At 46.3% G+C, this 16,540-nt stretch overlaps 1 protein-coding gene across 3 annotated transcripts in view; it reads left to right on the top strand.

The window, feature by feature from the left end:
- The window catches only part of LOC140409252 (zinc finger matrin-type protein 1-like), a 163,064-nt gene that overhangs the window by 134,300 nt on the left and 12,224 nt on the right, over positions 1–16,540 (top strand). The window contains exons 4-5 of one of the 3 annotated variants that reach the window (XM_072497588.1): positions 7,226–7,388; positions 12,497–12,775. In XM_072497588.1, coding sequence (XP_072353689.1) covers positions 7,226–7,388; positions 12,497–12,775 — 442 coding nt within the window. Of the gene's footprint in view, positions 1–7,225; positions 7,389–12,478; positions 12,776–16,540 lie in introns of all 3 variants that reach the window. The other 2 variants (XM_072497587.1, XM_072497589.1) reach the window with 2 other exon arrangements.

Raw genomic sequence — 16,540 nt, 5'->3', positions numbered from 1 at the left:
GCGTAAGTGATTATTATTGGGCCGCCAATATCTCAATGGTGTGTAAGTGGATGGGAGAAGGGGAGGGAGCGGCGTGGAAGAGACTGGAAATGGCGTCCTGTAAAGGAACCAGCCTACAAGCATTGGCGACGGCGCCGTTGCCGTTCTCCCCGAAGAAATACACCACAAGTCCAGTGGTGGTGGCAACGCTGAAAATTTGGGAGCAATGGAGACGGCATAAGGGAATGGCGGGTGCCTCGGTGCAGTCCCCAATAAGGAATAATCATAGGTTTGTCCCGGGGAGAATAGATGGGGGATTTAGAACATGGCAGAGAGCTGGGATTGTGCAACTGAGGGATCTGTTCCTAGACGGGACGTTTGCGAGTCTGGGAGCGCTGACGGAAAAATACGGGTTGCCCCAGGGGAATGCATTTCGGTATATGCAATTGAGGGCTTTTGTGAGGCAACAGGTGAGGGAATTTCCGCAGCTCCCGACGCAGGAGATTCAGGATAGAGTGATTTCGGGGACATGGGTGGGGGATGGTAGGGTGTCAGATATATACAGGGAAATGAGAGACGAGGGGGAGATCATGGTGGATGAGCTGAAGGGAAAATGGGAAGAAGAGCTGGGGGAAGTGATCGAAGAGGGGCTGTGGGCAGATGCCCTACGCAGGGTAAACTCTTCGTCCTCGTGTGCCAGGCTTAGCCTGATACAATTCAAGGTCTTGCACAGGGCGCACATGACCGGAGCAAGGCTCAGTAAATTTTTCGGGGTAGAGGATAGGTGCGGGAGATGCGCGAGAAGCCCAGCGAACCACACCCACATGTTTTGGTCATGCTCGGCACTGCAAGGGTTCTGGGTGGGGGTGGCAAATGTGCTTTCGAAGGTGGTGGGGGTCCGGGTCGAGCCAAGCTGGGGGTTGGCTATATTCGGGGTTGCAGAAGAGCCGGGAGTGCAGGAGGCGAGAGAGGCTGATGTTTTGGCCTTTGCGTCCCTAGTAGCCCGGCGAAGGATATTGTTAATGTGGAAGGAAGCTAAACCCCCGGGCGTGGAGGCCTGGATAAACGACATGGCAGGGTTTATAAAACTGGAACGGATAAAGTTCGCACTAAGAGGTTCGGCTCAAGGGTTCACCAGGCGGTGGCAACCATTCATTGACTATCTCGCAGAACGATAAAGGAACTGGGAAAGTAGCAGCAGCAACCCGGGGGGGGGGGGGGGGGGGGGAGGGCTCGGGTGGGTCCTCAGGGGTGTTTTTGTATGGATATTTTTACTTGGATATGTATATTGGCTTGTTTGACTTTATTATTTGGGAGAGTTAATATTTTGTTATGGCAGTTGCCATTTAGTTTATATATTATTTATTTATTTGTTTAAAAACGGTCATTATTATTTATATTGTTTTATTGTTGTAGAAAGGGAAAAAAATTTGTACTGTTTTGTTTGGCCGAAAAAAATTTGAATAAAATATTTTTTTTAAAAAAAAGAATCTTACCAGTAGCCCAGTACTCTTAGTGACCAAAAAAGGTTAGGAGGGGTTATTGGGTTACGTGAATAGGGTGGAAGTGAGAGCTTAAATGAGTCGGTGAGAGCTTAAATGGCCTCTTTCTGCACTGTATGTTCTATGTCTATGTCTATCCACACTGCCAAGAATCTTACCATTAGCCCAGTACTCTGTCTTCCTGTTATTCCTTCCAAAATGAATCACCTCACACTTTTCTGCATTAAACTCCATTTGCCACCTCTCAGCCCAGCGCTGCAGCTTATCTATGTCCCTCTGTAACCTGTAATATCCGTCCACACTGTCCACAACTCCACCGACTTTAGTGTCATCTGCAAATTTACTCACCCATCCTTCTACGCCCTCCTCCAGGTCATTTATAAAAATGACAAACAGCAGTGGCCCTAAAACAGATCCTTGTGGTACACCACTAGTAACTGGACTCCAGTCTGAACATTTCCCATCAACCACCACCCTTTGCCTTCTTCCAGCTAGCCAATTTCTGATCCAAACTGCTAAATCACCCTGAATCCCATGCCTCCGTATTTTCTGCAGTAGCCTACCATGGGGAACCTTATCAAACGCTTTACTGAAATCTATATACACTACATCAACTGCTTTACCCTCATCCACCTGTTTGGTCACCTTCTCAAAGAACTCTATAAGGTTTGTGAGGCACGACCTGTCCTTCACAAAACCGTGTTGACTATCTCTAATCAAATTATTCCTTTCCAGATGATTATACATCCTATCTCTTATGAACCTTTCCAAGATTTTTCCCACAACAGAAGTAAGGCTCACTGGTCTATAGTTACCAGGGTTATCTCTACTCCCCTTCTTGAACAAGGGGACAACATTTGCTATCCTCCAGTCTTCTGGCACTATTCCTGTAGACAAAGATGACTTAAAGATCAAGGCCAAAGGCTCAGCAATCTCCTCCCTAGCTTCCCAGAGAATCCTAGGATAAATCCCATCCGACCCAGGTGACTTATCTATTTTCACACTTTCCAGAATTGCTGACACCTCCTCCTTATGAACCTCAAGCCCTTCTAGTCTAGTAGCCTGAATCTCAATATTCTCCTCAACAACATTGTCTTTTTCCTGTGTGAATACTGACGAAAAATATTCATTTAGCCCCTCTCCTATCTCCTCGGACTCCAAGCACAACTTCCCAACACTGTCCTTGACTGGCCCTACTCTTACCCTAGTCATTCTTTTATTCCTGACATATCTATAGAAAGCCTTAGGGTTATCCTTGATCCTACCTGCCAAAGACTTCTCATGTCCCCTCCTGGCTCTTCTTAGCTCTCTCTTTAGGTTCTTCCTAGCTAACTTGTAACTCTCGAGCGCCCTAACTGAACCTTCATGTCTCATCTTTACACAAGTCTCCTTCTTCCTCTTGACAAGTGTTTCGACTGCTTTAGTAAACCACGGTTCCCTCACTCGACCACTTCCTACCTGCATGACAGGTACATACTTATCAAGGATATGCAGTAGCAGTTCCTTGAACAAGCTCCACATTTCCATTGTGCCCATCCCCTGCAGTTTTCCTCTCCATCCGATGTATCCTAAGTCTTGCCTCATCGCATCATAATTGCCTTTCCCCCAGATATAACTCTTGCCCTGCGGTATATACCTATCCCTTTCCATCACTAAAGTAAACGTAATCGAATTGTGGTCACTATCACCAAAGTGCTCACCTACCTCCAAATCTAACACCTGTTCTGGTTCATTACCCAGTACCAAATCCAATATGGCCTCGCCTCTCGTTGGCGAGCTTAGAGTCAAAGAAAGAGCAAGTTTATTAGCCACTAAACCAGATGTCATGCGAGAATGCCTTGGAAGAACTGGATGTTTAAGCAATGTACCTTTAAGAAAACAGTGATGTCATAGAGTGGGGGGAGCTCAGCTTTAGGTCAGCCATTTTGCAGGTTTTTAGTTTCAGTTTAAAAGCAGTGTCTGTGTATTTCCAGAGAGCTGCAAGTTTTGCAGTTTGGTTTTGCTGAGAGTAGCTAAAAAGTGCCTGGCTGGTTTTGCTGAGAGCAGTTTAAAAGTAGAAACCAGTTTGCGACAGTCTCTGCCATTCTACAGAAAATATATATATATCCTTTAACCTGATGTGATACTGTTTAAAGGTGTTAAGTCTCTTGGAAGTTTGAAGGAACATTTTCAGGAATTATTTACTGTTGCAATATTTTCTGAGTTATCTTTGAAGTAAGGGGTGTTAAGAGATCCAATGTTTATTTAAGATGTTAAGTTGAGTTCATGGAATAAACAGTGTTTTGTGTTTAAAAACCCACGTGTCCATAATTGTAATCCCACACCGAGGGAAAAAGCCGTATGCTCGGAAAAGCAAGAAATCCATTCAAGGGAGAGGTTGGTTGAACTCCATGATACATTTTGGGGTTCTGAAAAGCCTCGCCCATAACACAGAGAACAAAATAATGAGGCCACATCTCATACACCCACACACTAGACACCCTCACACACACCACCCACACCTGACTCACACCACACACACCACAATCCGCGCGCACTGCACTCCGCGCGCACCGCACTCTGCACGGCCCACACTCGGCGCACACCACACTCCGCACGCACACATTCTGCGCACACCATACACCACAGACACATTCCACACACACGCCATACAGAGACACACACCCACACTCACACTACACATCCTCTCACACCCGCCACACACACACACCACCCACACCATCAGAAGTAGGGAAATTAGGGTCCAAATACAATATGGTCAGAAATCCTTTACTTGCCTTTGAAGTGTAGATTGTTAAACATTGTGGCCAATTTATGTTATCCGGTTCCTTTGAGCAGGTAGATGTAAAAGATGTTACAATTCTTACAAGATCTTGGTTCACTGGAAGATTTTGGGAATGCTGATTTCTTGAACCACAAGTGCTTATTCCTGGGGGAGAGAGAGAGAGCTGTTCCACCTGTTTCTTTGCTAAGTATTTTTCCAAAACCTCTCTGACTGTGTTTGCAGGGTAGGTGGATTGGCCACGCTAAATTGGAAAAATAAAAAAGAAGTGGATGTAAATGCCAAGGAATTTGATTAAATGTCTTCTGTTATCTTTATTGTAGAGCAAGTAATCACATTTTGATATCTCACCTCAGAAACATTTACCACATTTCAAGACAGGAGAAACTAATAGGAGAGGGTGTTCTTGCATCCTCCGCAGGGACTTTGAGTATCTATTGGGTGTATAACCTGCCTGCAGTTCCCCATGGTTTTAATAGATTACAGTTGATTGACATTTTTTTATATCTTCCTTTGTGTTGAGTTTTAATGTTTGTAGATTATCAGAAATCTCTCTCCCACTTCACATTTCCTTGGTGAAATCTCATTTGCTTTTCTCATCAGCTTGGAAGATGGCCTCGCAGTTTAAAGTAGTTTGCTTTGTCTCATTTTAAATTTCAGTTGAGATTTTTATTAAATCCTTTTTTTTAAGTAGTTTCATGACTAATTCAATTCAACTAATTATCGCCCCTTCAGTCTACTCTCAATCATCACAGTATTGGAGGATGTTGTCAAATGGCATTTACTCATAACAATAACCAAGGGGCAAGGTTTAGAAAGCGGGGCCTTCAGGTTAGGTGGATTGGACATGCTAAATTGCCCTTAGTGTCCCAAAAAGGTTAGGAGGGGTTATTGGGTAGGGGGATAGGGTGGAAGTGAGGCCTTAAGTGGGTCGGTGCAGACTCAATGGGCTAAATGGCCTCCTTCAGCACTGTATGTTCTATGTTTGGTTTTTATCAGACTTCGAGGCTCCACAACCCATCGCAGTCATGATTCAAACACACACAAAATAACTGAATTCCAGGGTGGGGTTGCAATGGGGACTCTTGATGTTAAGGCAGCATTTGGCTGAGTGAACTATCGAGGAGTCCGAGTAAAATTGAAGTCAGTGGGTGATGAGGGGGAGAAGTCCCTACTGGCTAGTGGTAAGGATCCTTCTTGTTTACTCCATGTCTATTTCCTTGTTTCCCCCTTTTATTTTGCCACAATGGTTACGCTTTTGATCCATGGATGACTTATGGACATGTGCCTTTAAGGCACCTGCCATTTTAATTCAAGCAGAAGGAAGCTGTGGCCTGTGCCTTTAATTCAAACAGAAGTTTCCAGAAAGCTGTGCTGTTTCAGACCGGCGATTGGAGATTGGCTGATATCAGTTATGACTCGGTTTGATTGATTTGGCTGGTGGCCAATGAATGAGCCCAGAAGGCTGTACTCTGCCCAGTAACAGGTGATGATTGAATATTATCCCACTGGAATGTTTCTCAGAGCCACAAAGTTCCATTTTAGTTTCACTTTTGATTCTGGCGCGGAGGTGAAAGATTATGAAAATTCCTCTCCAGAAAACTGCTGCTAGGCCTCTTCAAAAAGGATCCAGCTAACTCTCTCTCCAATAAGCCTGTGGGGTGTTGGATTCCTGAAAGGCAGGCCACGAACTGAGAGCAAAGTCTGAAGAAACAGGGAATCGTCTCACCAGGAGAATTTAGAGTACAGGCTGCAAAACAAGGACTCTGATTCTCAAGCTTACTGTGGAGAAAGTCTGCGAGGACCCATCCTCTGAAGCAAAGACTCTCTTCTCTTTCATTTACATTCCCCCCCCACCCCCACCTGTGTTTGTCTGTATTACAAACCTGGTGACTGTAATCATTGAGCAGCTAAAGGCCAAAGACTTCAGCAATGTTTATAGGAATTATTGGTTAATTCACTTGTGTTACGACTCCGGGACGGGTGGCGCTGGAATTGACCGCACAGTTGTCCAGGGTGTCGTAACACTGGAGTCATACTTTTAGTGCAAAGGAAGACTATAAGACTGCTGTAGTTGTCAGATGTCAATTATTCCAGCCCAGCACACCATTGCAGAAATTCCACAGCTCAACGATCTTCAGCTGCTTCAATATTCTTCTTCACACAATCATAAGGTCAGAAGTGGGTATGTTTTCTGTTTTCACAATGTTCAGATCCATTTGAAAGTCTGCAGATTCTGAAGCAGTCCATGCCTGCATGCAGGGAGACCAGGGCAATGTTCAGGCTTGGGGTGATAAGTGGAAAGTAGCACTTGCATCACAAAAGTGCCAGGAATGACCATCCCCAGCAAGAGAGAACCGCCTTGACATTCAATGGCATTAGCATCATCAGATTTCCCCCATCATCATCATTCTGGGTTCAGCACTGCCCAGAAACTCTACTAGACCAGCCACATAAATAGGTACGGTAAAGTTGCCATAGTTCTAGATGACCATAGGCTACTTTCCCCTTTGAGGGGAAGAGCTGACTGGTGGTGATTAACCTGAGGATCACCACACCTCGGGCGAGGGGCAAGGTTTAGAAAGCGGGGCCTTCAGGTTAGGTGGATTGGACATGCTAAATTGCCCTTAGTGTCCCAAAAAGGTTAGGAGGGGTTATTGGGTAGGGGGATAGGGTGGAAGTGAGGCCTTAAGTGGGTCGGTGCAGACTCAATGGGCTAAATGGCCTCCTTCAGCACTGTATGTTCTATGTTAGGTCACTCTCAGATCAGCCATGATCTTATTAAATGGCGGAGCAGGCTCGAGAGGCTGAATGTCCTACTCCTTGTTCGTAAGTTGATAAAAATATATAAATTGTTGTATGGTGGTCGGGTGTTCAAAGTGCAGTCTGTTGGCCCAATTACAAAGATTATAATTGGGCCACGAGTACACTTACTGAGATTGTACCTGATGCTTGATTGCAGGATGCTGGAACTGGAGAAGTGGACAAGAATAAATTTTGCACCCTGTGCAATATGGTTTTCACATCCCCCATAGTTGCTCAATCCCATTATCAAGGAAAGATCCACACAAAGCGGCTCAAACAACTCACAGGAGAACAGCCATGTATCGCACAGCCACAGACTGGTAAGTTGAACGTTCCTGTCAAATCCGTTTTCTGTGTTGTGTCTGTGTTCTGTGTACGATTTTGTCGGAATATTTTCTGGCCTCATTTGACTTATTATGTTTGTGGTTCAAGACGAACAGCACAAACCATTGGTGCTGACTTCAGATATTTGCTTGTTCTCGCATACATTTCTGTAGCTCCTTTCACAATAAAATATATTACGTGAAAATGATTTCTGCTTCGTATTAGCCACCGTTTGGAACACTTGGGCTTGGGTTACAAAACCGAGAACAAATTACTATGGCAAACTTACTAAAATAAACCTTCCATCTGCTTGAAATAGGACAGCTATATGTGTATCTCTATGCATGAGATGGCTCTAACTTACAAATTATTGAGACATTCAGTCTAATCAATCTCATGGAGGTTGTATCTGTCATGCACTTTCTTTAATTAGATCTGACAACATCGATCAAAACATATATATATGTCAGGAATAAACAAATGACTAGGGTAAGAGTAGGGCCAGTCAAGGACAGTAGTGGGAAGTTGTGCTTGGAGTCCGAGGAGATAGGAGAGGTGCTAAATGAATATTTTTCGTCAGTATTCACACAGGAAGAAGACAATGTTGTCGAGGAGAATACTGAGATTCAGGCTATTAGACTATTAGCCATTAGGCTTGAGGTTCATAAGGAGGAGGTGTCAGCAATTCTGGAAAGTGTGAAAATAGATAAGTCCCCTGGGCCAGATGGGATTTATCCGAGGAGTCTCTGTGAAGTTAGGGAGGATATTGCTGAGCCTCTGGCTTTGATCTTTAAGTCATCTTTGTCTACAGGAATAGTGCCAGAAGACTGGAGGATAGCAAATGTTGTCCCCTTGTTCAAGAAAGGGAGTAGAGACAACCCCGGTAACTATAGACCAGTGAGCCTTAGTTGTGGGCAAAATCTTGTAAAGGTTTATAAGAGATAGGATATATAATCATCTGGAAAGGAATAATTTGATTAGAGATAGTCAACACAGTTTTGTGAAGGGTAGGTAGTGCCTCACAAACCTTATTGAGTTCTTTGAGAAGGTGACCAAACAGGTGGATGAGGCTAAAGCAGTTGATGTGGTGTATATGGATTTCAGTAAAGCGTTTGATAAGGTTCCCCACGGTAGGCTACTGCAGAAAATACGGAGGCATGGGATTCAGGGTGATTTAGCAGTTTGGATCAGAAATTGGCTAGCTGGAAGAAGACAAAGGGTGGTGGTTGATGGGAAATGTTCAGACTGGAGTCCAGTTACTAGTGGTGTACCACAAGGATCTGTTTTGGGGCCACTGCTGTTTGTCATTTTTATAAATGACCTGGAGGAGGGCGTAGAAGGATGGGTGAGTAAATTTGCAGATGACACTAAAGTCGGTGGAGTTGTGGACAGTGTGGACGGATATTACAGGTTACAGAGGGACATAGATAAGCTGCAGCGCTGGGCTGAGAGGTGGCAAATGGAGTTTAATGCAGAAAAGTGTGAGGTGATTCATTTTGGAAGGAATAACAGGAAGACAGAGTACTGGGCTAATGGTAAGATTCTTGGCAGTGTGGATAGACATAGACATAGAACATACAGTGCAGAAAGAGGCCATTCGGCCCATCGGGTCTGCACCGACCCATTTAAGCTCTCACTTCCACCCTATTCACGTAACCCAATAACCCCTCCTAACCTTTTTTGGTCACTAAGGGCAATTTAGCATGGCCAATCCACCTAACCTGCACGTCTTTGGACTGTGGGAGGAAACCGGAGCACCCGGAGGAAACCCATGCAGACACTGGGAGAACGGGCAAACTCCGCACAGACAGTGACCCAGCGGGGAATCGAACCTGGGGCCCTGGTGCTGTGAAGCCACAGTGCTATCCACTTGTGCTACCGTGCTGCCCCTGGATGAGCAGAGAGATCTCGGTGTCCATGTACATAGATCCCTGAAAGTTGCCACCCAGGTTGAGAGGGTTGTTAAGGAGGCGTACGGTGTGTTAGCTTTTATTGGTAGAGGATTGAGTTTCGGAGCCATGGGGTCATGTTTGCAGCTGTACAAAACTCTGGTGCGGCCACATTTGGAGTATTGCATGCAATTCTGGTTGCCGCATTATAGGAAGGATGTGGAAGCATTGGAAAGGGTGCAGAGGAGATTTACCAGAATGTTGCCTGGTATGGAGGGGATGTCTTATGAGGAAAGGCTGAGGGACTTGAGGCTGTTTTCGTTAGAGAGAAGAAGGTTAAGAGGTGACTTAATTGAGGCATACAAGATGATCAGAGGATTGGATCGGGTGGATAGTGAGAGCCTTTTTCCTCGGATGGTGATGTCTAGCACGAGGGGACATAGCTTTAAATTGAGGGCAGATAGATATAAGACAGATGTCAGAGGTAGGTTCTTTACTCAGAGAGTAGTAAGGGCGTGGAATGCCCTGCCTGCAACAGTAGTGGACTCGCCAACACTAAGGACAATCAAATGGTCATTGGATAGACATATGGACGATAAGGGAATAGTGTAGATGGGCTTTAGAGTGGTTTCACAGGTCGGCGCAACATCGAGGGCCGAAGGGCCTGTATTGCGCTGTAATGTTCTACGTTCCTAAATGCATAATTAATTTAATTTGCTTTTTTCTAACAATTTGTTGGTCACACCTTACGCATGGCTCCTGAAAGATCTGCAATACACTTCAACATTTACCTTCTCCAAGCACTCGCTCCAGCCTAAGCGTAACTTCATTGCAGACATTGAGCTCATTGTATAATAGTCAAGTCTACACTCGCGCCTGCTACCCAGAGTGCCATATCTGCTTTCATATCTACTTTCTTTTCAAAATTAGTTACAGAAGCAGAATTTTGGTGCCAGAGGTTTGCATAAATGGGAGCAACTTATCAACTGAAGTGTTTCAGAGAAATCTAATTATGTTAAATGTGCCACATGAAATATCTCATGCACTGGGGGCTTTCTGACAATATCAGCTGCAATATTCAATTTTTAAGTGTAAAACGGCCTGATCTTGCTCCTGTTTTCTTATGCCCCTTATGCTGAGTGAATAATCATGGAAGGGGGCTTTCAAGAAGTGAATTCCAGACTCCCGTCACCTTCTGGGTGGAAAAGGTTTTCCTCACATCCCCTCTAAACCTCCTGTCCCTTACCTTAAATTTATGCCCCCTGGTCATTGACCCCTCCACTAAGTGGAAAAGTTTCTTCCTGTCTATCTATGCCCCTCATAATTTTATATATCTCAATCATATCCCCTCTCAGTCTCCACTGCTCCAAGGAAAACAAGCCCAGTCTACCCAATCTCTCTTCATAACTAAAAATCTCCAGCCCAGGCAACATCCTGGTAAATTTCCTCTGCACCCTTTCCAGTGTTTTTGCATCCCTCTTATAATGTGGACTCCAGAACTGCACACATTACTCTAGCTGTGGCCTAAACAACAATTTATACAGTTCCAGTATAACCTCCCTGCTCATAAATTCTATGCCTCAGCTAATAAAGGCAAGTGTACCAATAAATATGTCTTCGAACCACTTGATCCACCTGCCGTATTACCTTAAGGGACTGGTGTACATGCACACCAAGGTCCCTCTGATGCTCGGTGCTTCTCAGGGTCCTGCCATTTATCATGTGTCCCCCAGCCTTGTTTGTCCTACCCAAGTGCATCACCTCACATTTATCCAGATTGAATTCTATTTGCCACTGATCAGCCCATCTGACCAGCCCTTCTTTATCCTCCTGTAATCTAAGTCTATCCTCCTCAGTATTCACCACCCCACCAATTTTCATACAATTTTCGTAAGGATGTAGATGCATTGGAAGCAGTTCAGAGAATGTTTACCACATTAATACCTGAATGGACGGTTGTCTGATGAGGAAAGTTTTTTTTTAATATATATATTTATTCAGATTTTTTGACAACACAATTTTTTCCCCTTACAAAACAATAACCCCCCCCCGTAACAAAATAACACAAAATCGCATTGAGCAAGATATATACATGGCAAAATGGTATATTTACATAACTTTATACACTGGCTCTCGCCCGCACGTGCCAGTTTCCCCCCCCCCTCCATGTTATCTCCCGCTCATCCATCCCCTCAAACAGTCTCTCGTTCCCCCGTCATCCCAGGAATCAACCAGGTGAATCTTCTCTGAACTGCCCCCAACCGACAAGTATGTCACTCTGCAAATAAGGTGATCAAAACTACTGGAGCTGTGGTCTAATCTGTGCCCAGTCCAGTTGTAGCAAGAGCTTCCTATTTTTATACCCCACTCCCCCTTGCAATGAAACCAATATTCTGTTTGCCTTCTTGATTACTTGCTGTGCCTGCCTGCTGACTTTGTGATTCATGTACAAGGACGCGCAGGTTCGGCTGCACCACAGGATTCTGCAGTCTCTCGCCATTAAATAATATTCTCTGTTTTTCTATTCTTCCTACCAAAGTGGGCAACCTCACATTTTCCACTGCTCCATCAGCCAAGGTTTTGCCCATTCACTTAACCTATCCACATCTCTTTGTCTCTCTTTCCGAAATCAATGTTGGTGGCTTTTAATTATTTCCTTTTCATCTAATATATAGGAATTTAACCTTTTAATTAAAGGGGTTCCAAAATTTCCTTCTCCACAGATGTCTAAATAACAGGCCTGTAATTACCCTGGATAGTGCTTGTTGACAATGTAGTGGTTCTCTTTAACACTGTACCTGCATAAATTTTGTAATGCAAATAGTTTTTGACGATATTATTATACTCGTGTAATGGATCTGTTTTATTAGTAAACTGTTTTTAAGAGTTGATAAGTTACTGTGATCTAACACAGATTAACTCAACATTGAAATGAAATATTTGAAAATGACTATGGCTTTACTCTTTAGATTGAACATTTCAAATGTACCTCTGCCTTTTTAAAACCACAAATTTAGTACTTGAATTATACACTGATTATAAGTACGACCTGTTAGTTGCTCAGAACTAGGAATATAAGTGCGGCCTTTGTACCCTGTAGAATATATACACTGTTTAATTTTCAAAAACAGCAATGTGAAAGATAACATTTGAGAGCTATCTTGAATCATTGCAGCCATTATTGCTTTGAATTTCAGTGCTGTGTTCTATCACAGTGTCCATGGATGTAGCAAGTCCACCTTCAGAGGAGAACAGCTCTGTGCAGAGTGAGCAACTGGAAAAGGGCAAGCAAGAGATGGCTCATGAGGTCTCCTCAGCTTCCACAGCTTTGGACCTGGAGGATCCCAACAAGTTCTGCAAACTGTGTAGTGCCTCCTTCAACAACCCATTAATGGCCCAGCAACATTATAATGGCAAGAAGCACAAGAAAAATGACATAAGGAGACAGTTAATGGAGGAACTGGGGAAGCAGACAGATTATTCTGAAAAGAATGGTTAGTAACTATTAGTGATTATCATTTGAAAAGATAGGGAAGTGCAGATACAACTGAATGTATTTACGCAGATTGTGGTTATGTTTCCTGGCTTCACTAACTCTAAATCAAAATTTTAAAAGGTCTGGAAAATGCAGGAAAGAAAGCAAAGCAATTAAACCCTAGTGTCTCATTGTAAATCTGTTCATCACAAAACACTTGTGCAGTCTTTGTGGAAATGGCCACAGAGTAAACGTAAAGGTAACCTTATGTAAAAGAGTTACAAGGAAAAATAGCACATCTAACTTCATAGCAACTATTTTAAATACTCCAACTGAGCCCCGCCTGGTACAAGTCCCACACTCCTGAATCCCCAAGCGCATCCCCCTCAACATGCCCCTCCCCAACATGCCCCCCCCCCAACTAAGTACCCCATCCCGCACAGTTTTCTCCACCCCCTTCACTGTAGAAGGTCAGGAAGATAAAGCAATTTACAACATCTCTCTATGCTCCAACATTCAGGGTTAGTATGAGGTGTATGTAAATTTACAGGTAAACTCTGGCCGAATACACCACATTGCACAATAAATGCAGATGGGACCAAGACAGGTTCCACAGATTTCTCAATAACCCACCTAGGCTTCAGTAGCGACTACAAGTCAACCAGTCCTTTGATCACCAGGGCTTCTCCTGAGCCCTCTTCACTTGCTAGCGCTTCAACTGAGCCGTCAGCACTAAGAATCTGCCAACCACAGCACTTTTGCTTCTCTTTCTCCTTAACTAAACCGGGACCGAACTTCCGGGTGCGGCGATGACCAGCTAAGTCGCACGTTTCGGCACCTCCCGTTTTAACGGACCTTTGGGCTCTTATCGGGAGCCCCAACGGCAATTTTCGAAGGCTAAACCCACTGTGAGGCGACATAGAATGGAGTCCCCCCGTATGTGAATGGACAGAAGAGATAATAGTGGCCAGATTACAGAGGATCCTCTGGAGCAGCGGCAAAGAAGGGAAGTGAGAAGCAAGATGGCGGCGGAGGGAGGCCAGTTGGTATGGGGCCTGGAACAGCAGGAGTTCCTCCGGTGATGTGTGGAGGAGCTCAAGAAGGAGGTGCTGGCGCCAATGCTGCATGCGATTGAGGGGTTAAAGGAGGCGCAGAAGACCCAAGAGATGGAGCTCCGTGGAGTGAAGGCAAAAGCTGCCGAAAATGAGGACGAGATACAGGGCTTGGTGGTGAAGACGGAGACGCACGAGGCACTGCATAAGAGGTGTATGGAGAGACTGGAAGCCCTGGAAAATAGCTCGAGGAGGAAGAACTTAAGAATCTTGGGTCTTCCCGAAGGGGCAGAGGGAGCGGATGTTGGGGCGTATGTGAGCACGATGCTCCATACCTTAATGGGAGCTGAGGCCCCGATGGGCCCCCTGGAAGTGGAGGGAGCGTATCGAGTCTTCGTGAGAAGACCAAAGGCAGGAGAAATACCTCGAGCAATAGTGGTGAGGTTCCACCGCTACAAGGACAGGGAGATGGTCCTGAGATGGGCGAAAAAGATACGGAGCAGCAGGTGGGAGAACGCGGTGATCCGCGTGTATCAGGATTGGAGTGCGGAGATGGCGAGAAGGAGGGCGAGTTTCAATCGGGCCAAGGCGGTGCTCCACAAGAGGAAAGTGAAGTTCGGAATGTTGCAGCCGGCAAGACTGTGGGTTACACACCAGGGTAAACGCCACTACTTCGAGACGGCAGAAGAGGCGTGGACATTTATCGAAGAGAAGAAGTTGGACTAGATTGGAGAAAGAGTGTTTGAAATGAAGTAGTGAGATGGTGGCAAGGGACTGTGAATCAGATGGGGGGGGGGGAAATTCTTTCCCCTCGAAGGGGGGGACACGAAGAAATGTGGGCGCCGGTGGGGAAGGGGAGGGGGAAGGAGAGAGGGAGCTGCGCCATCGGGCGGGGCCGAGAGGGAAGCGCGGGCTTTGTCCCCGCGCTATGGAAATTGTGGCGGGATAAGGGGGCGCAGGAAGGAGGGGGCTTACATGATGGGAGGCTAAGGATAAATGGGGGAAGCCGAGGTCAGCCAGATTTTGCTGACTTCCGGAAGCAATATGGGGGGAGCAACTAAGCTAGAGAGGGATCTAGCGGGGGGAGGGGGGGGGTTAACTGGGTTGCTGCTGCTAAGGGAAAGGGGGAGCTGTTACGGGATGGGATGGTCGGGACGGGACGGTGCCGTCGGGGGGAAAAGCGGGTGCGTGGGAACCGGGTGAGGAGCTGGTCTAAAAAAGGGGATGGCTAGTCAACGAGGGGGGGGGGGGGGGGGGGGTAAAGAGCCCCCCAACCCGGTTGATCACGTGGAACGTGAGAGGGTTGAACGGGCCGATTAAGAGGGCAAGGGTACTTGCGCACCTAAAGAAGCTAAAGGCAGACGTGGTCATGCTTCAGGAGACGCACCTGAAACTGGCGGATCAGGTCAGATTAAGGAAAGGATGGGTGGGACAGGTATTCCACTCGGGCTTGGATGCGAAAAATAGAGGGGTGGCTATACTGGTGGGGAAACGGGTATTGTTTGAGGCGAAGAACATAGTGGCGGACAGTGGGGATAGATACGTGATGGTGAGTGGCAGACTGCAAGGTGAGGCGGTGGTGCTGGTGAATGTATATGCCCCGAACTGGGATGACGCGAACTTTATGAAGCGTATGTTGGGGCGCATCCCGGACCTGGAGATGGAAAAGTTGGTAATGGGGGGGGGACTTCAACACGGTGCTGGACCCAGGGCTGGACCGGTCCAGGTCTAGGACCGGGAGGAGGCCGGCAGCAGCCAAGGTGCTTAAGGCCTTTATGGAGCAGATGGGAGGAGTGGATCCCTGGAGATTTACTAGGCCAAGGAGTAAAGAGTTTTCCTTCTTCTCCCATGTCCACAAAGTGTACTCCCGGATAGACTTCTTTGTCCTGGGAAGGGCGCTGATCCCGAAGGTGGCAGGAACGGAGTATTCGGCTATAGCCATTTCAGATCATGCCGCACATTGGGTAGATCTGGAAGTAGGAGAGGAAAAGGAACAGCGCCCACTCTGGAGATTAGATATGGAACTGTTGGCGGACGAGGGGGTATGTGTAAGGGTGAGGGGATGTATTGAAAGGTACCTAGAGATTAATGATGATGGAGAGGTTCAGGTGGGAGTGGTCTGGGAGGCGCTGAAGGCGGTGGTTAGAGGGGAGCTGATCTCCATAAGGGCCCATAAGGGGAAACAAGAGGGTAAAGAAAGGGAGAGATTGTTGAGGGAGATTTTGAGGGTGGATAGGCAATATGCGGATGCTCCAGATGAAGGGCTATACAGGGAAAGACGGAGATTGCACACGGACTTTGACTTGTTGACCACGGGGAAGGCGGAGGCACAATGGAGGAAGGCACAGGGAGTGCAGTATGAATATGGAGAGACGGCGAGCCGACTGCTGGCCCAACAACTTAGGAAGAGGGGGGCGGCGAGAGAGATCGGAGGGGTTAGAGACAAGGAGGGAAAGATGGAACGGGGAGCGGAGAGGGTGAACGGGGTGTTTAAGGTATTTTACGAGAGGCTATATAATGCTCAACCCCCGGAAGGGAAAGAGGGAATGATGCGTTTCCTAGACCAGCTGGAGCTCCCGAAGGTTGAGGAACAGGAGATGACAGGATTGGGAGCGCAGATTGAGGTGGAGGAGGTGGTAAAAGGAATTGGGAACACGCAGGCAGGGAAGGCCCCGGGACCGGATGGGTTCCCGGTGGAGTTCTATAGGAAATACGTGGATCTGCTGGCCCCA

Source organism: Scyliorhinus torazame, chromosome 3 (assembly GCF_047496885.1).
Source record: "Scyliorhinus torazame isolate Kashiwa2021f chromosome 3, sScyTor2.1, whole genome shotgun sequence".
Lineage (NCBI taxonomy): Eukaryota > Metazoa > Chordata > Chondrichthyes > Carcharhiniformes > Scyliorhinidae > Scyliorhinus > Scyliorhinus torazame.
Note: the sequence above shows the minus strand (reverse complement) of the source record. Positions and strands in the feature narration are given on the sequence as shown.